General features: G+C 49.6%; 1 protein-coding gene across 1 annotated transcript in view; it reads left to right on the top strand.

Moving 5' to 3' along the window:
- The window catches only part of CACNA1B (calcium voltage-gated channel subunit alpha1 B), a 250,674-nt gene that overhangs the window by 87,337 nt on the left and 137,500 nt on the right, over positions 1–25,837 (top strand). Inside the window, 3 exon segments of the mRNA XM_025359441.1 lie at positions 14,121–14,330; positions 18,681–18,793; positions 25,392–25,504. Of these exon segments, the coding sequence (XP_025215226.1) occupies positions 14,121–14,330; positions 18,681–18,793; positions 25,392–25,504 (436 nt within the window).

Here is a 25,837-nt window from a genome sequence, read left to right as displayed (position 1 = left end):
TGGGGGGGGGGGGGGGTGGCGGGGGGGTAGGGAAGGGGGAAGGGGAGGTCGGCCTAAGGGACGCGGTGGTGGGGAGGGGAGGTTGGCCTGAGTTGGGGGGAGGGTGAGGGGAGGTCAGCCTGAGAGATGCCGAGGTGGAGGGGAGGTTGGCCTGAGGGACTCGGAGGTGGAGGGCAGGGGGAGGTTGGTTTGAGGGTCGCCCAGGAGAGAGAGGGGAGATTGGCCTGAGGGACGTGGGGGTTGGGGGGGGACGGGGGGGAAAGGAAGGTTGGCCTGAGTTGGGAGAGGGGGAGGGGAGGTCGGCCTGAGGGACACCCGGGAGAGGGGAGACGCTGCCAGGGAGGGGAGGTCAGGGGAGGGGGGAAGTCGGCCTGAGGGACCTCTGGGAAAGGACATTCCAGGCAACTAGTGCCAAGACCCTGAGACAAGACTGTCTTTGGCACGCAGGTGTGGGTTGGAACGTCTTGGAGGCCAGTGCGGCTGGAGTGAGGTGCCATAGGCTGTGGGAAACGGTGGAGGAAACTCGAGGGTTAGACAGGCTCAGTTCCAGCCAGCACCCCAGGCTGTCCTGGTGGTTTGCAGAGGGGCAACACCTTCGGGCTTCTGTGGTATAAGGGTCTCTCTGGATCCCTCTGGCTGCTGAGCTGAAGAGAAACTGAACTGATAAAGGGAAAGGTGCAAGGAGACCAGTTAGGAGGCTGCTGTAAAAATGCAACAGACAGTGGCTGGGGCCTGGAGGTGGCAGCAGAGAGGATGGTAAGTCCAGGTGTATTTTGAAGTCAAGCCTTCAGGATTTGCCAACCCATTGGGCATGGCTGGGGAAAGGCAGACATCAAGGCCAGCTCCCCAGGGCTTTGTCCTGAGCAGCAAGAGGACTGGACCACAGGATCCGTGGGGTTGGTTGGCACTAACACTCATGTTTGGTTCAGACATGCAGGGTTTAGGATGTGTGCAGCAGACTCAGTGGAGATGTCACGGAGGCACTGCACAGGTTGGGACCTCATGTCTAGGCTGGGACATACTACAGTGTTATGGTTACAGAGGACATTTAAGGCTCTGAGACTTAGATAATTATAACGCCTAGTATGTCTAACTTTCCCTTCTCTTTTTTTCTTAGATAGCATCATACGGGGTTAATGCATATATTAAAGATCACTTTAAATAACCAGATTTTAGGTTTTTTCGTCTATTTTTTGCTTTCAATTTAATTATCTTTATTAAGTTTATTTTTCTACATTATTTTGGTTTACTGTATTATTTTTCTAATTCCTTAAAATAAGTAATGTTCTTTTTTATTTCTTTAGTAGCAAAGGCATTTTAGGGTGTACATTTTCCTCTACGTAAAGCTTTGCTGTGATGTCTTCCTTTTTCTGATTTCTAGATAATAGATTCTTTACTCTTGAGTCAAAGGTTTACTAGGAGTGTGTTTCTTAATTTACAAGTAGTTAAGATATTTTGGTCATCCTTTATTATTTCTAATTGTATCAGATAATGATTGGGAGATGTGGCCTGTAAATGTCTACGTTTATAAGTTTTCAAATTCTAAGTTCATGACTGATTTTTAAGTTTTATTCACATAAACAAATGTATGTCCTGTATTTTTTTTCTTCATTTTCCTCATTAAGTCAGCATCATTTCTTTTTCTTAATTTTTTTTTTTTTTTTTGAGATGGAGTCTCGCTCTGTTGCCCAGGCTGGAGTGCAGTGGCCCGATCTCAGCTCACTGCAAGCTCCGCCTCCCGGGTTTACGCCATTCTCCTGCCTCAGCCTCCCGAGTAGCTGGGACTACAGGCGCCCGCCACCTCGCCTGGCTAGTTTTTTGTATTTTTTAGTAGAGACGGAGTTTCACCGTGTTAGCCAGGATGGTCTCGATCTCCTGACCTTGTGACCCGCCCGTCTCGGCCTCCCAAAGTGCTGGGATTACAGGCTTGAGCCGCCGTGCCCGGCCTCTTTTTCTTAATTTTTATTTTAAGTTCAGGGGTACATGTACAGGATGTGCAGGTTTGTTACATAGGTAAACATGTGCCATGGTGGTTTGCTGCACAGATCATCACATCACCTAGGTATTAAGCCAGCATCCATTAGCTAGTCTTCCTGATGCTCTCCCTCCTACCCGCCACCCTCCAACGAGCCCCAGTGTGTGCTGTTCCCCCACCATGCGTTCATGTCTTCTCATCATTTTGCTCCCACTTAAAAGGGAGAACATGTGGTATTTGGTTTTCCATTCCTGTGTTAGTTTGCTAAGGATAATGGCCTCCAGCTTCCTCTGTGTCCCTGTAGAGGACATGATCTCATTCCTTTTATGGCTCCATAGTATTCTATAGTATATATATGTGACCACATTTTCTTTATCCAGTCTATCATTGGTGGGCATTTAGGTTGGTTCCATGTCTTTGTTACTGTGAATAGTGCCACCGTGAACATATTTGTGCATGTATCTTTATAATACAATGATTTATATTCCTTTGGGATACACCCAGGAATGGGATTGGGTCAAGTGGTATTTCCACCTCTAAGTCTTTGAGGAATTGCCACACTATCTTCCACAATGATTGAACTAATTTACACTCCCACCAGCTGTGTAAAGTGTTCCCTTTCCTCCACAACCTCTCCAGCATCTATTTTTTTTTATAATAGCCATTCTAATTGGAGTGAGATGATATCTCACTGTGGTTCTGATTTACATTTCTCTAATGATCAGTGATATTGAGCTTTTTTTCATGTTTGTTGGCCACACGTATGTCTTCTTTTGAGAAGTGTCCGTTTGTGTCCTTTGCCTACTTTGTAATGGGGTTGTTTGTTCTCCCAGCACCATTTATTAAGTAGAGTATTCTATTTAATAATAGGGAATACATCTTAGCTTTATTCCTAGGTATTTTATTTTTATTTTTTTGTGGCAATTGCAAATAGGAGTTCATGCATGATTTGGCTCTTGGCTTGCCTATCGTTGGTGTATAAGAATGCTGGCGATTTTTGAACGTTGATTTTGTATCCTGAGACTTTGCTGAAGTTGCTTATCAGCTTGAGAAGCTTTTCTCAGATGATGGCATCTGTAAACAAAGATAGTTTGACTTCTTCCCTTTCTATGTAAATACCCTTTATTTCTTTATCTTGCCAGATTGCTGTGGCCAGAACTTCCAGTACTGTGTTGGATAGGAGTGGTGAGAGACATCCTTGTCTTGTGCGGGTTTTCAAGGGGAATGCTTCCAGCTTTTGCTCATTCATTATGGTATTGGCTATGGCTTTGTCATATATGTCTCTTATTATTTTGAGGTATGTCCCTTTAATATCTAGTTTATTAAGAGTTTTTTTTTTTTTTTTGAGACAGAGTCTCGCGCTGTGTCACCCAGGCTGGAGTGCAGTGGCGCGATCTCGGCTCACTGCAAGCTCCGCCTCTCAGGTTCACGCCATTCTCCTGCCTCAGCCTCCGAGTAGCTGGGACTACAGGCGCCCGCCACCACGCCCGGCTAGTATTTTGTATTTTTAGTAGAGACGGGGTTTCACCATGTTAGCCAGGATGGTCTCGATCTCCTGACCTCGTGATCCACCCGCCTCGGCCTCCCAAAGTGCTGGGATTACAGGCTTGAGCCACCGCGCCTGGCCTATTAAGAGTTTTTAACATGAAAGGATGTTGAATTTTATCAAAGGCCTTTTCTGCGTCTATTGAGATAATCATGTGGTTTTTGTCTTTAGATCTGTTTATGTGATGAATCACATTTATTGATTTGGGTATGTTGAACCAACCTTGCATCCCAGGGATGAAGCCTACTTAAGTATGTGGATAAGCTTTTTGATGTGCTGCTGGATTTGGTTTGCCAATATTTTGTTGAGGATTTTTGCATCAATGTTCATCTTCATCTAGGATATTGGCCTGAAGTTTTCTTTTTTTGTTGTATCTGTCAGGTTTTGGTATAAGGATGATGCTGGTCTCATAGAATGAGTTAGGGAGGAGTCCTTCTTTTACAGTTGTCTAGAATAATTTCAGTAGAATTGGTACCAGCTTGTCTTTGTACCTCTGGGAGAATTGAGCTGTGAGTCCATCTGGACCTGGGCTTTTTTTGATTGGTAGGCTGTTTATTAGTGCCTCAATTTTAGACCTCATTTTTGGTCTTTTCAGGGATTCAATTTATTCCTGATTCAATCTTAGGAGGGTGTATGTGTCCAGGAATTTATTCATTTCTTCTAGATTTTCTAGCGTATGTGCACAGAGGTGTTTATAGTATTCTCTGATGGTTGTCTGTATTTCTGTGGGGTCAGTGGTGATATATCCTTTATCATTTCTGATTGCGTTTATTTGAATCTTCTGTCTTCTCTTTTTTTTTTTAGTTTAGCTAGTGGTCTATTTTCTTAAAATTTTTTTTTTTTTTTTTCAAAAAACCAACTCCTGTTTTCACTGATTTTTTTTTGATGGATTTTTCATGTCTCTATCTCCTTCAGTTCAGCTCTGATCTTAGTTATTTCTGGTCTTCTGCTAGCTTTGGGGTTTGTTTGCTCTTGGTTCTTCAGTTCTGTTAGTTGTGATGTTAGGTTGTTAACTTGAGATCTTTCTTTTTGGTATGGGCATTTAGTGCGATAAATTTCCCTCTTAACACTGCTTTAGCTGTGTCCCAGAGATTTGGTATGTTATATCTTTGTTCTCATTAGTTTCAAAGAACTTTTTGATTTCTGCATTAATTTCATTATTTACCCAAAATTCATTCAGGAGCAGGTTGTTCAGTTTGCATGTAGTTGTGTGGTTTTGAGTGAATTTCTTAATCTTGATTTCTAATTTGATTGCACTGTGGTCTTGGAGACTGTTTATTATTATTTCAGTTCTTTTGCATTTGCTGAGGAGTGTTTTACTTCCAATTATGTGATCAATTTTAGAGTAAGTGTCCCATGGCGATGAGAAGAATGTGTATTACACTGTCTTTGGGTGGAGAGTTCTATATATATCTATCAGGTCCGCTTAATCCAGAGCTGAGTTCAAGTCCTGAATGTCTTTGTTGATTTTCTGTCTTGTTGATCTGTCTAATATTGTTGGTAGGTTGTTAAAGTCTCCCACTGTTATTGTGTGAGAGTCTAAGTCTCTTTTAAGTCTTCAACAACTTGCTTCATGAACCTGGGTACTCCTGTATCAGGTACATGTATATTTAGGACACTTAGCTCTTCTTGTTGAATTGAACCCTTTACCACTATGTAATGCCCTTGATCATCATTTTTGATCTTTGTTGATTTAAAGTCTGTTTTGTCAGAAACTAGGATTGCAACCCCTACTCTTTTCTGTTTTCCATTTGCTTGGTAGATTTTCCTCCATCTCTTTATTTTGAGCCTATGTGTGTCTTTGCATGTGAAGTGGGTCTCTTGAAGACAGCATACTGATGGGTCTTGGTTCTTTATCTTGCTTGCCATTCTACATCTTTTAATTGGTGCATTTAGCCCATTTACATTTAAAGTCATTATTATTATTATTATTATTATTATTATTATTATTATTATTATTTGAGACAGAGTCTTACTCTGTCGCCCAGGCTGGAGTTCAGTGGCTTGATCTCTGCTCACTGCAACCTCCACCTCCCGAGTTCAAGAGATTTTTGCTGCCTCTCAGCCTTCCACGTATCTGGGACTACAGGCATGTGCCACCACACCTGGCTAATTTTTTTGTATTTTTAGTAGAGATGAGGTTTCACCATGTTGCTCAGGCTGGTTGAACTCCAGACCTCAAATGATCTACCTGCCTTGGCCTCCCAAAGTGCTGGGATTACAGTCATGAGCCACCCACCATAATACAACTAAAGTTAGTATTATTATGTGTGGATTTGATCCTGTCATCATGATGCTAGCTGGTTATTCTGCAGACTTTTTATGTGGTTTCTTCATAGTGTCACTGGTGTGTATACTTCAGTGTGTTTTTGCAGTGGCTAGTAATGGTTTTTCCTTTCCATATTTAGTTCTTCCTTCAGGACACCTTGCAGGGCAGGTCTGGTAGTAACAAATTCCCTCAGCATTTGCTTGCCTGAAAAGGATCTTATTTCTCCTTCGCTTGTGAAGCTTGATTTGTCCAGATACGAAATTCTGGATTTGAAATTATTTTCTTTAAGAATGTTGAATATTGGCCCCCAATCTCTTCTAGCTTGTAGGGTTTCCACTGAGAGGTCCACTGTTAGTCTGATGGGATTCCCTTTGCAGGTGACCTGGTCTTTCTCTCTGGCTGCCCTTAACATTCTTTCCTTCACTTCAACCTTGGAGAGTCTGATGATTATGTGTCTTGGGGATGATCTTCTCATGGAGTATTTTACTGGGGTTCTCTGCATTTCCTGAATTTGAATGTTGGCCAGTCTTACAAGGTTGGGGAAGTTCTCCTGGATGATATCCTAAAGTACGTTTTCCAACTTGTTCCAATCTCCTTGTCTCCTTAAGGTATCCCAATCAGTCATAGAGTCAGTCTCTTTACATAATCCCATATTTCTTAGAGGTTTTGTTCATTTCTTTTCACTCTTTTTTCTCTATTGTTGTTCGCCCATCTTATTTCAGAAAAATAGTCTTCCAACTCTGAGATTATTTCCTCCGCTTGATCTGTTCTGCTATTAATTCTTGTGATTGCATTGTGAAGTTCTTGTAGTGTGTTTTTCAGCTCTCACAGGCTGGTTATATTCCTCTCTAAACTGGCTATATTGGCTGTCAGTTCCTGTATTGTTTTATCATGATTCTTAACTTCTTTGCATTGGGTTACCACGTGCTCGTTTAGCTTCATAAGTGAAGTTCATTATTACATACCTTCTGAAGCCAACTTCCGTCATTTCAACAATCTCAGTTTCAGCCCAGTTCTGGGCGCTTGCTGGAGAGGTGTTGCGGTCATTTGGAGGAAAAGGGGCACTCTGACTTTTTGAATTTTAAGCATTTTTGTGTTGATTATTTCTTATCTTTGTGGGCTTGTTCACCTTTGATCTTTGAGGCTTCTGACCTTTGGATGGGGTTTTTGTGTTTTGTTGTTGTTTTCTGTTTGTTTGCTTTTCTTTTAACAGTCTGGCCTTTCTTCCCTAGGGCTGCTGCTATTTTCTGTGGGTCCACTCCAGAGCCTAGTTGCCTTGGTTTTCCCTGTACCTGGTGGTTTCACCAGTGAAGGTGGTGAAACAGCAAAGACGGCATCCTGCCCCTTCCTCTATAAGCTCTGTCCCAGTGGGTACTGACCTGTTGCCGGCCTGAATGTGCCTATAGGAGGTGACTGGAGACCCCAGTTGGGAGGTCTTACCCAGTCAGGAGGAATGGGATCAAGAACCCATTTAAAGCAGCCTGGCTGCTTTTTGATAGAGCAGCTGTGCTGTTTTGGAGATCCCTTCATTCCCTGATCAGTTTGAACTTTCCAAGGCCCACAGGCTGGGATGGCTGACAAGCCTGAATGACCAAGGTGGTGGCATGCCCTGCCCCTCCTGTGTCCTGTGTTTAAGAGATATTGGATTGTAGGTATATTTATTAAAATCAAGTCTATTGGCCAGGTATGGTGGCTCATGCCTGTAATCTCAGCAGTTTGAGAGGCTGAGGCCAGAAGATTGCTTGAGGTCAGGAGTTCGAGACAAGCCCGGACAACACAGTGAGATCCCACCTCTACAAAGAAGTTAAAAACTTAGCTGAGCATGGTGGTATGTGCCTGTAGTCCTACTTCATTTTATTTATTTATTTATTTATTTATTTATTTATTTATTTATTTTTTTGAGACGGAGTCTTGCTCTGTCGCCCAGGCTGGAATGCAGTGGCCAGATCTCAGCTCACTGCAAGCTCCGCCTCCTAGGTTTACGCCATTCTCCTGCCTCAGCCTCCCGAGTAGCTGGGACTACAGACACCCGCCACCACGCCCGGCTAGTTTTTTGTATTTTTTAGTAGAGACAGGGGGTTTCACTGTGTTAGCCAGGATCGTCTCGATCTCCTGACCTCGTGATCTGCCCGTCTCGGCCTCCCAAAGTGCTGGGATTACAGGCTTGAGCCACCGCGCCCAGCCTATTTATTTATTTATTTATTTAAGGCAGAGTCTTGCCCTGTCGCCTAGGTTAGAATGCAATGGTGCGGTCTCGGCTCATTGCAACCTCTGCCTCCTGGGTTCAAACAATTTTCCTGCCTCAGCCTCCCAAGTAGCTGGGATTATAGGCGCCTACCACCACGCCCAGCTAATTTTTGTATTTTTATTAAAGACAGGGTTTCACCAGTTTGGTCAGGCTGGTCTTGAACTCCTGACCTCATGATCCGCCAACCTTGGTCTCCCAAAGTGTGGAGATTACAGGTATGAGCCACCATGCCTGGCCTATTTTATTTTTCATGAAGTTGCTCTTGTATTTCTAGTGACTTTTGTGTATATATTTAGTCACTATATAGTTTGGTCAATATAAAGTTTATGATTGTTACATTTTCTTCCTAAATTATGCTTTATTTCATCACACAATACCTTCTTAATTTGTGCAGTTCTTCTGCTGGACAGTTGCACCTTGTTGACATCGAATGTCATTGGTTCTACTTTTTGTTGCTATCACTGGTTTTGGTTTTTAACTTGTATTTGCCTGGTACCTTTCTTTTCTTTTCATTTCCAACTGTTCTTTATCATTTTAAGTGTTCTTGTAAATTGTATTTGTCTGGGTTCTGCTTTTTAATTTTTTTTTTTTTTTTTCGAGACAGAGTTTTGCTCTGTCACCCAGGCTGGAATGCAGTGGCGCGATCTCAGCTCACTGCCAGCTCTGCCTCCTGGGTTCACGCCATTCTCCTGCCTCAGCCTCCCAAGTAGCTGGGACTACAGGTGCCCGCCACCACACCCAGCTAATTTTTTGCATTTTGTTTAGTAGAGACGGGTTTTCACCGTGTTAGCCAGGATGGTCTCGATCTCCTGACCTCGTGATCTGCCTGCCTTGGCCTCTCAAAGTGCTGGGATTGTAGGCGTGAGCAACCGTGCCTGGCCAAAGTTTTTTAAAATTTTAATTATTTAAGAGACAGAGTTATGTTGCCCAGGATGATCCTCCTGTCTCAGCCTCCTGAGTAGCTGGGACTATAGGTGTGCACCACCACGCCTGGCTTGGTGGTTTTGCCATTTTTTTTTTTTTTTTTTTTAAAAACCTAGTTATATGATCTCTGTTTCTAATGGTAATGGATGAATCCAGTCTCTCTCTATTTAGTATAATGTTTGACTCTATTCTTCATCCCAAGTTTTGTTGCTTTAATCAAGTTGCTATTTATTGCCCCTCTCCTCCCTTGCTTATTTCTACTCTCTAATTCTTCTTTTCCACAAAAGGTTACCTTCCTTTCCCTGCTCTCATAATTGTCAACATTCCTCTTTACTGTTTTTGTTTCTTTAGCATCTTTACTACCAAGATGTACTAGTTCCATCACTAAATTGCTCTATTTCCCTTTATTCTGCCTCCACCCATACCCAGTAAGTCACAGCCTTTCCAGTACTTGCCCTGCCTCTGCATCCTGGTTTGAGGGTATTCACTTTTCATTCTTGACTGTCGCCAGTCCCTTCAGGCTGTCCCCAGAGACTCCCCTATGCCCAGGGGCCCTCAGCTGTCACTCCTGTTGCACGCTCTCAGAGCCCTATCCTCACTCGCCTGGGTTTACCTTAGCATCTTCTCCCCTCCCCTCCCCTCCCCTCCCGTCCCCTCCCCTCTCCTCCCGTCCCCTCCCTTCTACCCTCCCCTCTCCCCTCCCCTCTCCCCTCCCCTCTCTCTTCAGTCCTTGCTCACTGCAGGACTATCTCCCCCATTTTAACTCTGTCCTGTCACTCGGCTGCTCTCCCCTGAAATGAATGGAGGTGTGGGTGGTGGCTGACCCTTCAAGTTCCTGTGTACACTCAGGTGCCCTTCCTTGTTCCCCACTGAGGAGTGAGATCCAGGCTGCTGTGCGTGCTGCAATTTCTTGTCTCTGTCTCTCTCTCTCTCTCTCTCTCGTTTCCTGTTGCAGATGAGGCATTGGACACTTGGATGCTTTTCCTTTGTCAGTGACTTGCTGTCTCTCTGCCCCTCAAACTGTAGGCTCAGGGCCCCCTCTGGCGCGGAGTACTTCCCTCCATTTGTCTCATTATTCTGTCTCCTTTTCTTGATCTCCTGCTTCTGGAGCCCCTGCTGTTTCACCTGGCGTCACTTGCTCTGCTCCTGTCAGTCCACGCCCTCTTCCTTGAGCTCATGTTCTCCTCCACGTTGGAGATGCTGCTTGTGCTTGACTAAACTCCCCTTTTTTTCATCTGCTGAGTGGTTTCAGAAGAGAATTTTATTTTTTCTCTAAAAGTTTTGTTCTCTCTCTTTTAGTGTGGTTTTATTTTGAGTTGTTTGTTGCTGTACTTGGATCCCTGGACCTTTGTTGACTTTTCCTTCTGGGTGCCCAGCAGGCACCAAGGATTCACTTGCGTTCAGGACCCACTGGCCTCTGCTGTTGGTTTAGGGTGGGTTTAGGGCCTGGGGCCTGGTGGGGAGGAGACAAAGCCATGCTTGAATCTCCACATTCTCAGCACTGCTTGGTGCACTCGACTGCCCTCTGCCTGAGGACTGGCTGTGTCACCAGCCCAGGCTTGTCCATAACCCATGTCACCCTGTCTGCCCTGATGCCTGTCAGCTGGTTGAGCCCCGCTGAGCTTGGCCCTTTGCTGTCTCATTGAATCCCACACCACCTTGTGAGGTTCAGGTGACTGTGCTCTGTTTTCAGTTGAGGAATCTCCAGGCTGTGTGATGTGCATGAGGGCCAGGGGTGACAGCCATTAGGGCCTCCATCAGCTTGTGCTGTAGCTTCACGCCACTTTTGTTGCCCCGTGTGGCAAATACAGCAACTGCGCTGGAAGGAAACACACTTTCTTTTATGTCTTCAGCTGGCCCCTAGAAGGGTTATTGAGAGCAGGGACAGATCTTGGTCATTTTGTGTTTTCTGGGCTTTGGTCAGGGCCTGGCACAATTTGTACACATTTTTTGAACAAATGGGTGTTACCCAGGACTAGCAAAGACTCTGCCTTAGGGCACAAGAGATAGAAATCTAAGTATTTGCATGTAGTCAGACCCTATTCTCAAGAGTACTTCACTGTGTCATCATTCATAGGTTAATGTAATATGGAATGTTCTCCCTAGCTTGAAGATGTCATATCAGTTTTCTTGAAATAAGCTTTTTCATTATAAAGAATATATGCTAATTAAGTGAAACCTGGAAAATGCAGGAAGCTGAAAAGAAGCCCAATCTCTCTTGGTTTTCCCCACCCAAAGCTGTGATTCCAGAGATGTTTCTGCATTATCCTGTAGACTCTGCTTTTACTGGCGTAGACTGGAGCCCACAGTGGCTGCTTGCTGTCCTTAGGGACCTGTTCCCCATCCGCAGGGAACAAACGCATCTGTCTTGGGTGCTGCTGAGGATGTGAGGGGCTGCACCCAGCTCTCCCCCAGGACCTCTGGAGCAGGAGTCCCTCTGTGAGGTCTTGCTCAGTCCTCTGGCTCTAGCTTCTCTGGCTTCTCTAAAGTGGATGTTTACGGCAAGGAACTGGTGGACTTTAGGGACAATGTCTGGGGAGTGCGGTTCTGTGCAAATATGGCTGTTGGCATGACTATGGTTGTGCCTGTGATGGGCGAGCATGTGTGTGGTTGTCTTGTGTGGCACAGGAGGATGTGTGTGTTGAGGGTGCTGTGGCCTGTTGTGAAAGGGCAGCATTTCTATGAGGCCTTTCTCACAGCAGGGGCTGACTGGTTCTTACTGGCTGGTGGGCATGGCCACAGAGTCCCCTTTGGAGAATTTGTTGCTTGTCTTCCTGGCCACATGTGCGTGCAGACACAGTGGTTTACATGAGTCGCATGTTCTCTATCCCTTCTTCCCAGGGTGGCCCTGTTTGTGTTCACAGGTGTGTGCCTCATGTGTGCTGAGGAGTGCATCTGTGTGAGCATCTCATTGGATCTTCAAAAGTGAGCGCGGTCGGGCTGGATGTGTGCTGTGAAGCGTGTGTGTGTGACTCCTGTGTTCCTGCGCAACTGTGTGTGGGTGCATGTGGGGTTCGGAGTGTGTAGGCTTGTTCTGTGCACAGCTCTGCCTGTGTGTGTGTCCCTCCTTATCTGCACTGCATGCCTCCCTCCTGTCCTATTGCTGCCTCTGTGGGGAATGGTCATCCCTGGCCCTCAGGAGGGCCGGCCACATGCCACTGAGACCCTGGGTGTCACACGTACACACATGTGTACAAACACACAAAGTGCACATAGCACACGAGCCCACACATCCCCCCTCTTCTGTGCCACTGAGAGCCTGGGTGTGCACACACATGCATGTGTGTGCAAACAGAAAATGTGCATAGCACACATGCCTACACTGGCCCTGCTCTTTTGTGCCATTGAGAACCTGGGTATGCACGTATTACACATGCTTACACAACTCTTCTTTCCCGTGCCACTGAGAGCCTGGGGGTGCACATGTTTGCACATATGTACAAACACACAGAAAGTGCACATAGGACACATGCCCACACAGCTCCTCTCTCCCGTGCCACTGAGAGCCTGGGTGTGTACACATGCACGTGTGTACACACAGAAAGTGCACATAGCACAAGTGCCCACACTCCCCCTCCCTCCCATGCCACTGAGAGCCTGGGCGTGCACACATATGCATGCGTGTACAAACACACAGAAAGTCCGCGTAGCACATGCACCCACATACCCCCTCTCCCATGCCACTGAGAGCCTGGATGTGCACACATACGCACGTGTGTACAAACAGAAAATTGTGCATAGCGCACATGCCCACACCGCCCCTTCTCTTTTGTGCCACTGAGAACCTGGTTGTGCACACATATGCTTGTGTGTACAAACACACAGAAAGTACGTGTTAGCATACACTGCTCCCCACATCCTCACATGGGGACCCCATGCTCAAGCCCAGGTATTCAAAGCCCACTGAGAGACTAATGGCTGGGGCACAGCTGTCTGCTCTCTGAGAACACTGAGAGTCACACACGGCCAAGCTTAGCGCACAAACTAAGAAACCCTTACACAGGCAGATGTGCTCTCCTGCAGAGACACACAGCCAGCTGCTGTACAGACGCACACCCGAACCCTCCGAGCACCCACAGAGACCTTCCTCTCCTGCAGAGACACACAGCCTCGGCCCTCCTCTCCTGCAGAGAGACACAGCCAGCTCCTGTATAGACACACACCTGAATCCTCACAGAGACCCTTCCCTCAGTTGTTAAGCATTGATCAAGCCCCTCTCAGTGTGAGGGGCTCAGTGGTAAAAAAGACAACGTGGCCCTGTCCTCATGGAGCCTACAGTCTTGTCTGGGAGTTGGGCATGGAACAGGTCAACAATAAAACACAGTGACAAGTGGTGATATGGTCAGGGCCACTGTCGGAGGTGAGCCAAGGGCCCTGTTCTAAACAGTGTGCCCAGAGCAGGTGCTCTGTGCTGGTGACGTTACTGCTGAGACCCGAAGGTGTGTGGGAAGGAGTCCAGTGAGGGACGCATTTCACACTTGGGCTACTGTGTGAAGGGCCAGGACACAGCAGGAGTGTGGTGTGCGTGGACACGGGAAAAGGCTGCTGGGTTGGGTGGTGAGCAGGGTAGAGAAGCAGTCAGGCTGGAGCAGGTGGACAAAGTTTCCAACAGTGAGTATTGTGGACATTGAACAGCCATGGACCATGCATACACCGATGAACTTGGCTGTGTTCCAGGAAAACTACCTAGAAAACAGACAGCCCATGGGTACTGACCCCTGAGTCCATGAGGGAGAAAGAGGGAGGGACAGATGCTGCAGAGCTCCGTGGGCTATGCTGAAGAGATGGGATCTGGGGAGGGACTAACTCAGATTTATGTCTTCAGGGGAAAAAGCTTGGGGTGCTCATGGAGAGTGACCTGGGGGCATCAAGACTGTGCTCCTAGAAGGTGGCTGGGGCTGCTGGGGACCAGAGACAGTGAGTGCGTATCATCCAGTTCAATCCCGCTGTCTCATCTGGCACCCAGTAACCATGGAGATCATCAAGGCCTCGGTTCCCTCAGCTGTGAAGTGGAGGTCACAGGGGTCACTGGCACAGTTGTCTGTGACCGGCTGGGGTTGGAGGCTGGTGTCCTCCAGGGTGCGTCTGGGGGGGTCCACAGGTGGGGTAGGCGGGTACCCAGTGGTCCCCACATCCTCAGTAACCCCCATCCCCTCAGGATCCCCCTTCGCCCGCGCCAGCCTCAAGAGCGGGAAGACAGAGAGCTCGTCCTACTTCCGGAGGAAGGAGAAGATGTTCCGGTTTTTCATCCGGCGCATGGTGAAGGCTCAGAGCTTCTACTGGGTGGTGCTGTGTGTGGTGGCCCTGAACACACTGTGTGTGGCCATGGTGCATTACAACCAGCCGCGGCGGCTCACCACGGCGCTGTGTACGTATCCCCGTCCCTCCCTCAGGTACTTCCTGAGCATCTCTGCTCTCAGCCTGGAAACCCTGGTCCATGCCCTGGGACCACCCTGGGTGGGACGGGACCCACCCCCAGGTTGCCCAAAGTATCCCACAGCCCTAGTCAGTCCCCAAGGGCCTCTGTGGGGGCCTGGGGTGTGTCCAGAGCTGGAGGGTGGCCTCTCCAGCCCCTGGGTTCCAGAAAGCACAGCTGCATCTGCTAGACCCCTGTCCCTCAGCGTAGTGTGAGACTGGTTGAGGGGTCCCGGGCACCCAGGGCAGGATATATGTGGGACGACCAGGGGCAAGCCAGGCCGGGCAGATGGGTGTCCTCCCGCTAGAGGGCTTCAGACCTACAGTTGGGACTTAGCCCCACGCTCCTTTCCACCACGTGGCTGCTGATTCTGCCCCAGCTTCCTGAGGGGGGAGTCCTGGCTTCTTACCCTCCTTGGGTTCCCCTGGTTACCTTCATTTTCCTTTACATTTGGCTGAATCTGGATGCATTCATGCCCTTCCGTGGAGTGAGCTGACTGCAGTTCTGTTCCACAAGCCTCAGCACAGGAGCCAGGATGGGCCCCTCCAGGCCTGGTCTGTCATAGCCTCGGACTCTCTGGCCCATGTGGAAAACAGCGTTGCTTTGTGGTCTTACTTCACAAAGAGGATCAAAACCAAAGAGTCCACCCATGTTTTATGTCCTGTCAGGTAGTGTTTCAGTCCTCCTGACCTCAGGGTTCGGCTGCACTCACTCTGCTGGTTGTCTACGGCTGGTCTGGAGACAGGGCCTGTTTGGGGTTCCCTGGAGGGCCTCAGTCTCTCCTTGAGGGCCCTGTGTGCCTGAAGCTATGGAGGCACCTAGGAAAGCCTTTTCCGACTCCGTTCGTCCCAGCTCCGAGTTCAGCCTGGCTGTCACTGTGTGCTGCTGTGACGGTGGCCTCACCAGGGCCCTAGCTGGCCGGCTGAGCCCCGCTCTGTGGACCAGGGGGTCTTGCCTGCTCTGCCCAGGAGTGTGAGGGTTCCCTGAGCTGCAGGATTTGACGCTCCACAGTAGGAGAGATGGGGCTGCAGGTCACCTGGAAGCATGGGTGGGAGAGTGGCTGTGTTGGAGTGGAACTCTGGGCTGCAGTTTCCCAAACTTGACACTGAAATCTACGACATGCGGACAGGGAGATGGTTGTCAGGGGCAGAAGTAAAAGGAGCCAAGGGAGCTCCCGCTCAGGCTCCTGGGCGGCTGCAGGCTGAGGAGCAGCTTGTGTACATGGAACTGCCTGTCCCAGCCCCTGATTCACATGTCCTGGGGCCCACAGGGTGTCACCTCGGGACTTTGCTTGGGCCTGAGTTCAGTGTCTCTCTTGAGTCCTCTGGCTAACATTTTCCCACCCTTGGGGGTCAGGTGGAGACCAAGGACTTCCTCCTGACCCAGCGGCTCGGCCTGTTGTTCCCTGTGAGAGGCTGTTGGTGCGCAGTGAGTCGGCAGGCAGTGGGTAGGGGTAGGGCTGCACAGCCCAGTCGCGTGTCTACTGTATGGGAGCGCAGGGCTCGGAGTGTCCAGGCGTTGGTGAGGCCACAGGCATCCCTGACCATAGACCGCTGCTGTGTCTTGTCTGTGGTTTCCTGGAGTTCCTGGCTTGATTGGTGTCACTGAGGGAAAAACAGCTGGACGGAAATGTGGGCAGTGTCCCTGACAGCTGGGCTGGGCCTGAGGGAGGCTGGCTCAGTAGGTGGGGCAGGCTTGCCAGAGGCGAGGGGGTGTGGCTGCCCAGTCTAGAGCAGCTTTGCAGGGGTTCATCGTGGGTTTTGTGCACCTCGGCTGTCCATTCTCCAAGGACCTGCCCTCAATGCATTGCCAGAACCTTCAAAACTGAGGCTTGAGTTAAGAGAGGCTTGAGTTAAGAGGCCTCGCCATCCTGTGAGCCCCGGGGGGGCCTTATGCAGCTCACCAGACTTGCTCACCTTCCCTCTGCTCCCATAGCACCATCCTCTTAGAAGACAAAACCTGGTTTTAATGATCTGTCTCTGTTTCCCCCTCAGCTTGTGAACTCCTGGGGAGAAGGGAGTTCATGGGAGGGCATGAAGGGCAGGCCCCTGAGAGTTCACACCTGGGCAGAGTTCAGCTCAGCCTGTCCCCTTGCTGGCTCAAAACAGCACCAGTGCCTGCTGGTTGGATGCATGATGCAGACGTGTACGAACGAATGCCCTTTCTTGGCCTCAGAGAGGAGGCTGAGTATGTGAGGCTGAGTATGTGAGGCTGAGGGCATCCGTTCCTAGGGAGAGTGAGAGGGCAGACAGGATGTTGGCGGATTTCAGATCTCTTTCTCCAAAAGTTTTGCCATTTGCATTTCTTGTACTTGTTCCTTGCAAAGTGCTCTCACTTTGGTCTCCTGGGGAGCAAGGTGTATGCCTGGGTAGCCTCCCCTCCCGGATCTAGGGCGTGGGTGCCCGTAGTCCTATCTCTGGGGCCTCTCCTCCCTGGGCCCGAGCCCCTCGTGTGGGGAGCCCAAGGGCTTTGTGACCCATGCAGAGGGGCTCTGGGACTTTGTGGCCAGGAGTGTTGGGCCTTTCCAAGCTGCTTGTGTATTACCCTGGGCTTGCTGGGGTGCTCTGGGCTGGACTGCAGGGGGGCACAGCTTTTCTGCCACATGTTACACCTGGTGGTCTGCACAGCCAGGCCCAGGTCAGAGCTGTGGGGCCCAGTGGTCTCAGTGGAGGGTGGATCCTTCCGTCCTGAGCAGCCCTGCCTGAGGGTTGCTGGGCATCCATGCCTGTCACAGGGGCCTCTCGGCTTCTCCAGGGACGCTGCTTGACCTTGTTCTCATCCCATGCTTAGCTTGAGTGCCTGCTGATTTTCTGGCTGGTGTCAGAGGCCAGGCTTGCTGTGGGTGACTTGCTCCAAGGAACTGGTTGTCCATGTCCTCAGGCCATAGAAAGCAGGGTGTCCCCTCCCTGAGACTCTTGTTTGTATGGTGCCTGAGTGGGCTGTGAAGTTGTCATCTCTGCTTGTCCCAGGTCTGGGCTGCTGCAGACTTATCCCCAACGGAGGCCGTCTGGACCTGTGCAGCACAGCCCTTGGTGGAGATTTTAAGAGCATAGGGATGGGAAGAGTGTGGCCCCCTCTTCCAGCGTCTGCTTTATCAGAAGTTGTGTCAGCTGAAGGTCCCGTGTCCCAACAGAGACTGTGGGGGGGATTCAGAAGCCCTGGGAAGGCTGAGCTGGACTCTGCCCAGGTGTGGACTCTTAGGGGCCTGCCCTTCATGCCCTCCCAGGGTCTTGTTCTCCATGTGGGCTCTGCCCGGGGCTCTGTTGCTTCCTTAGCCCCTGCTGCCCTAGCAGAGCCACGGTGCCTTTGGCCTGACCAGCACCATGAGAAGTTTAAGAGCCAATCCCTGCCCTTTGGGAGGAGAGTCAGAGACAGTGGCCTCACCCTGACGCCTAGGACTCCTGGCTCAGCCAGTGGCTGGGCCTGGCTGGGCCTCCTGCTGCCTGTGGCCTCTGGAGTCACGGCGTTCTTTTGTGCTGCTTCCCTCCTTCTGCTTGGGCTGGGTGAGCAGGGTCTGTGTACCTTGAAATCCCAGCACAGCCCTCTAGCCCAGGTATGGCCTCTCTCAGTCCTGAGGCCTGGAAGGGTCAGCAGGACTCCTGGGCCCAGGACAGCCCCGCTCCACTGCTGTTATGCCCGTGGGAACCTCTGTGACTCGGTGAGAGTCCAAGGGGACAGTGCCTCTTGGCAGCCTCGTGCTGGATAGGAGTGCGGTGGTGGAGGAGGTCTGCCTTCAGGGCAGCAAATGTGAACAGAATACAAGTCAGCCACAGTGCCGTGGCCATCCTGGGGAGAGGCGCCTTTCCTCTGGGAAGTCCCAGTGGAAAGATGGGAGATTCTGACAAGGAGGTTGAGGGACCCCACCTTCGGTCAGAGATTGGGGTGAGGCCAGAGGTGGAAGGACCAACAACTGGAAGCTGTAGCTGGGCCTCTCTCCGGGGGAAATGGGGCCCTTTGCCTCATAGCCCCAGGCCCTCCTCTGGTGAGGAGGGGCCACCCCCATGACTCCAGAAGTCACACCTGGGCTGATCTTGGGAGCTTGCCTCCTGCTGAGCCCGTCCTTCTCTGGGTCTCAGAGGCACTAGGCACTCATCACCTTTCAGACTGGAACAGGTACCTCTCCGTGTCCCTCTCAATCCATCGTTCCTTTCCTGGGCTGAGACTTCAGAGCATGGGACTGTAGGCCAGGCCTGGAAGGCTCAGCCCTGGGAAGGCCCAGAGGTCTGGTGTCCTCCAGTCTGGGCTGGAGCCGGAGTGGGAGGAGGCCTCGAGCTAATCCCCCTCTTCTCCGGCTTCTCCTAGATTTTGCAGAGTTTGTTTTCCTGGGTCTCTTCCTCACAGAGATGTCCCTGAAGATGTATGGCCTGGGGCCCAGAAGCTACTTCCGGTCCTCCTTCAACTGCTTTGACTTTGGGGTGAGTGAGAGACCTCATCGGGGGCCCACGGGGCCCAGGCTGTGTCCTTTCCTGCGTGTGCACACATGGCCCCTTCCCACGGGCCATGCTCAGTGTGGGCTGAGGTCTGTGACCCTCCATGGGTCAGAAAGGCTACCTGGAGACAGTGAGGAGCAGGGGCTGGCAGAGGAGGCCTGTTGTGGCCAGGCCTCCTCAGCCGCTCTCTGTCGGCGGGAGGCCACTCCTCCCTCTTCTGATCCTGTCCATAGACTTTCACAGTCATCTGAAGGCTCTGCAGCTGCCTCCATGCCTGGGATCTCACGAACCTGTGGAGGGCTCAGTCTCTCCCCAATGGAGCTCAGGGGGGCTCTGGCCCTGGGCAGGCTTGGGTACATCCACCAGCACTTCTAGGGGTTGGGTCCTGATAGGCCGTGATGGTCCTGCCCTCTTTGCGGGGCTGGGGGAGGTGGTGGTCTTGGCCTGGGTCTCTTTACCAACTTCAGTAGGTGAGGGAAGCCTTGGAGGCAGTGTGTTTCACCGCTTACCATGACACTCGAGCACAGAGGGCAGGGCAGGGCAGTCCGAGATGCTCCTCACTGGAACCCGGCAGGGAGCACAGGACACTTCCTGGGACCTGAACCCTGAGCCTAGGGATGTGGCACTGTTGGCACCTGCCCAGAGGCTGAGTTCTGAGCCTTCCTGCTGGAGGCTGGGAATGATGGGTGGCCACTCCGCCCCCTGAGGGAGGAGGGAGGAGTAGGAGTAAGTACTCCCTCCAAGGCTTTGTACCAGAGCGCTTCAAACCCTCCAGTAAGGAGTGACAAGCGGGAGTGACAAGGAGTGATGAGTGGGAGCACTGCCCCCCAGGATGGAGTGAAGAGTGGGAGCACTGCCCCCCAGGATGGAGTGAAGAGTGGGAGCACTGCCCCCCAGGATGGAGTGAAGGGTGGGAGCACTGCCCCCCAGGATGGAGTGAAGAGTGGGGAGATCTGCCCCCCCCCAGGAAGGAGTAAAGGCTGGGAGCACTGCCTCCTCAGGAAGGAGTGGGGAGTAGGAGTGCTGTCCCCCAAGGAAGGGTTTGGAGCTCTGCAGTGTTTACAGGAGCCAGAGCAGGGCCTGGACTGTGGTAGTAAAACTTCAGTTAGAAAATTCAGCTTAATTGGACTTTTTCTCTCATGAGCGCTAAACTTCTCCAGGTGGTAGACATTTGTGTCTGTGATTTTGTTGAATCCTCACAAGGACTCTCATTTTATTGATGATAACGGCAGACATTGTGTGACTGGCCCCAGGCTGCCCATTGGTTTGAGAGGAGTCAGTGGGTGAGCCTGGCTTTCTGGCCTCGGGGGTAGTGGTTTTGCATCATGCTGTGTTTCTGATCTCTGAGGAAGGGAAGGCGGTGGCCGCCTATATCGAAACCGGTGATTTCGATAGATGGTGGGAAGACAACAACCCTTCTTACCCTTCGACTTCTTGGTCACAAGGAAAGCCTGAGTGCGTTGACTGAGGGAGCTGAAGAGATGGAGAGAAGTCAGAGATGCAGGGATCTTTTTCATGTCTTCTAATCTTCTGATCTGAACTGACTGCATCTCAGGACATGGAGATAATTTGCACATAAGCTGACACATTCTTCTAACACTTAGCAGCTCTAAAGTACAAACATCTGTTTCACATTTCTTTGGCTTAGGAATTCAGCTGTGGCTTAACTGGGTATCTCTGGCCCAGGGTCCCTCAGGAGGATTCAGCCCAGTTGAAGGCCAAAGATACGGTCATTCCACAGCTTGACTGGGACTATAGAATTTGGTTTCAAGCTCATGCATTTGGTTGCTAGAAGGCTGGGTTGCTGGTCGTGTGGCCTCTCCGTAGGCTGCTGGAACGTCCTCAGCTGTGGTCTGAGGGAGAGAACTGAGAGCACATAAGACAGAAGCTATAGAAATCCTGTCTTGAAAGAAAGATCCTGTCAGTTTCGCCGTTGTCGTTTAGTTAGGAGTGAGTCACTGGGCCGGTGACTGGGCTGGGGGTAGGAATATATGGGGGCAGGTATTACGCGAGGATGTGAACACCAGACAGTGAGGACCATGGGGGCCGTTGAAGAGGCTGCTTGCCACAGCCTGCCCTCTGGCTCTCAGTGACTTGTATCCTTCCCAGTGTAAAACACCTTCACCCTGCCAACTCCCCAAAATCTTATCCATTACAGCATCAACTCAAAGTCCAGAATCTCATCCTCAGTTAGGTTCAGGTGTGGGTGAGGCTCCTCGAGTGTAGTTCCCTAAGTGCAGTGGCCACGGTGCCTCTTATTCTGTTGACCTGTGGAACTAGAGGGTTATCTACGCTCCACATTCAGCGTGCAGTGGTAGGATGGGCACAGGGTAACTGCAGTAGATATTCCTGCTCAGCAAGGGGACATTAGAAAGCTGAGCCACTGGTCCATAGGGATTCTGAAATCCAGCTGGGCACATGCTGGAAAGTCTGGGATTCGTTATTACAGCCAGGAAACCCTCTGGGCTCTTGGTTCTGCCCTCTCACTCCCTTTGCTTTTCCATGAAAGGTAGTTCAGGTTTTCAGTTGAATGGTTTTCTCAGCCTACTTCCCACTGGCAGAATTTTGGGAATTTAAAGACCTGTTTTCGTTGTGTACTGTCTTGATTCTTTCAGTTCAAGTTGATGATGTCTCTGCATATATGTCCTTTAAGAACTTTATGGATATGTTGTGAACCTTGGGGTTCACTTTATTAGAAAAAAGCTCTACCCACACCTATTAGGCCTTAGACCTTTTCTGTCTGTGTTCCTGTTGAGATGCTAAGGGTCAACACCTCCAGTGTCTTGGAGAAGTTACTGCTTCATTGACCCGATGTGTGAGGCACCCTCAATCTCTTTGAAGAGCCTGAAAATGTGGCTGAGTAGTGCTCTGAGACGCTACCTTTGATCCTTTTGGGATCTCAAATAAAAGTCACAGTTTTGCCCTTGGCTTCATCTTTAGACCATGCCACCTTTCTCTCTTTAAAATTTCAAGTTTTATTTAGATTCGGGGTGCACATGTGCAGGTTTGTTACATGGGTATGTTGTGTGATGCTAAGGTTTGGGATACACACGATCCCACCACCCAGGTAGTGAGCATAGTACCCGGAAGATAGTTTGTCAGCCCCTTCCCCTCCCTCTAGTACTCAGTGTCTATTGTTCCCTACTTTGTGTCCATGTCTACCCTTGTTTAGCTCCCACGCGTGAGAACGTGTGGTATTTGGTTTTCTGTTTCTGCATTAATTCATTTAGGGTAATGGCCTCTGGCCGCATCCATATTACTGCAAAATACGTGTTTTTTTTTTTTTTTTTTTTTTTAATAGCTGTGCAGTCTTCCATGGTGTATATATACCACATTTTCTTTATCCAGTCCACTGTTAACTGGCACCTAAGTTGGTTTGTGTCCCTGCTGTTGTGAATAGTGCTGTGGTGGACAAGTGCATGTGTCTCTTTGGTAGAACGAGTTATAGTCCCTTGGGTATATAACCAGTAGTGGGATTGCTGGATCAAATGGTAGATCTATTTTAGTTCTTTGAGAAGTCTGCAAACTGTTTTCCACAGTGACTGGACTAATTTACATTCCCACCAACATTCCCTTTTCTCTGTAGCCTCGCCAACATCTGTTATTTTTTGACTTTTTGATGATAGCCATTCTGACTGGTGTGATGGTATCTCACTGTGGTTTTGATTTGCATGTCTCTAATTAGTGGTGTTGAGCATTTTTTTTTCCATGTCTTTGTTGAGACCTTGCCATTATTAATGTTGCTATCTGGAGAGGCTGAGCATATTCAAAACCAGCAAGTCCTGGCTTCCTTTTATTTAATGTACTTTCCTCGGTTTAACTCTCTCCTCTCACATTTGACTATAAGCAGCAAGAAGACATGAGGTGGCACCTTCAGCACTTGGCTCGGAGATCTCTTGAGGTTGATCTGGTTTATTAAGCATGTTTTCTACTTTTTTTTTTTTTTGAGACAGAGTCTCACTCTTACCCAGGTTGGAGTGCAGTGGCATGATCTTGGCTCACTACAACCTCCGCCTCCCAGGTTCAAGCGATTTTCCTGCCTCAGCCTCCTGAGTAGCTGAGATTACAGGCACCCACCACCACGCCCAGCTAATTTTTTGTATTTTTAGCAGAGATGGGGTTTCACCATGTTGGTCAGGCTGGTCTTGAACTCCTGACCTCAAGTGATCTGCCTGCCTCAACCTCCCAAAGTGTTGGGATTACAGGCGTGAGCCACCGTGCACTTGGCCTGTTTTCTACTTTTTACATAGCTGCATGCAACAGTGTGGCTAAACTTTCTGCCAGCACACAACAGGACTCTTTCCTCTAGTTTCCTATGAAACTCTTCTTGCTTTCCTGCAGACCCTGGTGTGCAGCATGCATAATGTCCAAAATTCTATGAATTATGTGTTAAGTGCACTTTAGCTCTTCATGAATATGCTGCTCAGTGTCCATCCTCTGGTTCCAAAACCACTCCCACATTTTAGGTTTTTATCACAGCGTCACCCTACTTCTGATTCCAAAATCTGTATTGACTTTTCCTGCCGGGGAACAAATTATCCAAAAGCTTAGTGCCGTAAGAAAACAAGTATTTATTATTTCACTGTTTCTGTGAATCAGGAATCAGGGTGGCTTAACTGGGTGCGCCTGGCTTGCGGTCTCTAGTGAGGCTGCAGTTTCCCCAGGCTCATTTGGGGCTGGAGAATTCACTTCCAGCCTCATGCCCATGATGGCTGTCAATGGACCTAAAAAATCTGCTTCCCGGCTTACTCGTGTGGCTGCTGGCAGGCCTCTGTTCCTGGTCACATGGGCCTCTCCCAGCTGCCGGAGTGTCCTTATGACATGATATCTGGTGTTCAGAGAAAGAGAGTCAAGAGTTCACAAGATCTCAGAGGTGACATCCCATCATTTTTGCTGTATTCCGTTTACTAAGAGTGAGTCACTAGGTCCAACCCATCCTCAAGGGGATAGCATTATACAGGGGAGTGAATACTGGGTGGTGGGGATTCCTGAGGCCATCTTAGAGGCTGCCTACTATATGAACCAATGAAGACAAATTTAAAGAATTAGTGGAAAACAGGAGAGATGCTGGAAGACTGGCAATGAGAAGAAAGTATATATAGAAAACTACAATCTTCAACCCTAGGCAAGCATCTGGATGATTTGCTGTTGCAGAGAAAAGTTGGTAGTGATGATCAAGGGCCACATGTGATCACCAAGAACAGATGGCACTCTTGGCAAGACTCGGGTGGCAAGCTCACCCAATTTGTTGTATTGATAGGGTTATCACAGGTGCTGTGGATATTGGTGTACCTGGTTGTTGACAGAACATTAGATATTCTCTGAATGGCGATCTGTGGACAAGGTAGAGAAAGGTGCAGCAGATGACTATGCATTTGAGTTGATCCATAAATGGTGCACAGCCATTCCCAGACATGCTGGTTTACAGATTAGTGTCAGCCTGTAGGGAGGTCTCTAGAGATGTACCGCAGGGCTCTGTCTTAGCATATTCATCGTTCTCTCAGTGACTTCGTGAGAACATTGACGTTAAGCTCATCAGATTTGCAGTTGATGTGAAATGGGTGGAAATGACTGAAACTTTGGAAAATATATGTCCCAGATACAATATAATTGAGTTTGAGAGGCTCAGCTTTGGAATTCTCCACCCCAGTTGCAGAAGTGTGGCTTAGAGGAAATGAGAATTACACACATGAAGAAGACATGGGCACTCCTGCTTTCTGTGAGCCCAGATTGTGCCCTTTGAGGTATGGTGGCCTGGGAAAGAATTCAGTCTGGGGCCCCTTGCTTGTCCTGTCCAGAGGGAAGGTGGTAAAGGGTCTCCTGTGTTCCAGCCCCCCTGGTCTGTCCTTTCTGAGTCCCTCACAACAGGCCCTGACCAGGACGGCCCTCCTCACGGCCTATCTGAGGAACGGCTGGAAGGAGGGATGTGTACTTTGCTCACAAATTTCAGCTCACCAACGTCGACGGTGCATGCAACAAACAGGCAGGCTTGCCATAATCTGTTCTTGGTGGCATGTGCTGTTTCCTGGTCATTTGGAGAAGAAGAGACTCAAGATACAATTTATGAATCTGAGTATCTTGGAGCAGTGGCAGAATCAGGGAGGGGAAGTTACAGGGAGACAGATTTTGCTAGTCTGTGAGAGAACAGTCTAACAGTCAGGGCTGTCTGAAAGTTTGCCCAGCTCCAGAGTTGTTGAAGAAGACACCAGTGTCACCAGGCTGTGGTCAAGCACAGAGGAGGTATTAGACCAGGTGGTTGTAAGGTCTGCCAGAAAGCCAGCAGGCCTAACCTAGCCCATGTCTGTGTCTTCCTGGTGCGTCTGGGGTGGGGGATGGGGGGTGGGAAGTGGGAGGGAGGGCAGGTACTGGGACTGGTGGGACTCTACAGCCTTCCCCAAAGGTTCCAAGAGCTCAGTGTGAGGTGTGTGCCTTGTGTTAGTTACCCTATCTGGCTTGATTGTCAGACAAGGAAGCAGGATGGTTCCTTACCGAGAGGTGCAGCCAGTCAGGGTGCGCACACACATCCATCTGCATGCACAGGTGCAGATGCGGTGCACCCAAGGCTAACGCCATCCCATTGCAGGTCATTGTGGGGAGCGTCTTTGAAGTGGTCTGGGCGGCCATCAAGCCTGGAAGCTCCTTTGGGATCAGCGTGCTGCGGGCCCTCCGCCTGCTGAGGATCTTCAAAGTCACGAAGTATGTCCCCTGCGCTCCCAGGCGAGGGTAGGTGTAGGGTGGAGAGGGCATGGGATCAGCCACACAGGGTGCTTGTCCCCAGGAGTTCATAGCACCCAGAAGCTCTCTCTGTGGCTTACAGTTGGTTTAAATACAAAAGATGGTTCCAAAACAGCCTTGTGGGGCCACATCTGCCCTCAGGGCCATCCCCGACTGGCCTCTGGCACCCTTTAGCTTTCTTGTTCACTTGCTCCCCACGATTCGCGTCGTCTCCTCTCTTGAAACCACCACCCCATCTTCCCAGCCTTCAAAGGTGACTTTGCTTTGTAGTTAATGAGGAAGACAGAAGTCATC

This window comes from Theropithecus gelada, chromosome 15 (genome assembly GCF_003255815.1).
Source record: "Theropithecus gelada isolate Dixy chromosome 15, Tgel_1.0, whole genome shotgun sequence".
In the NCBI taxonomy this organism is placed as follows: Eukaryota; Metazoa; Chordata; class Mammalia; order Primates; family Cercopithecidae; genus Theropithecus; species Theropithecus gelada.
Note: the sequence above shows the minus strand (reverse complement) of the source record. Positions and strands in the feature narration are given on the sequence as shown.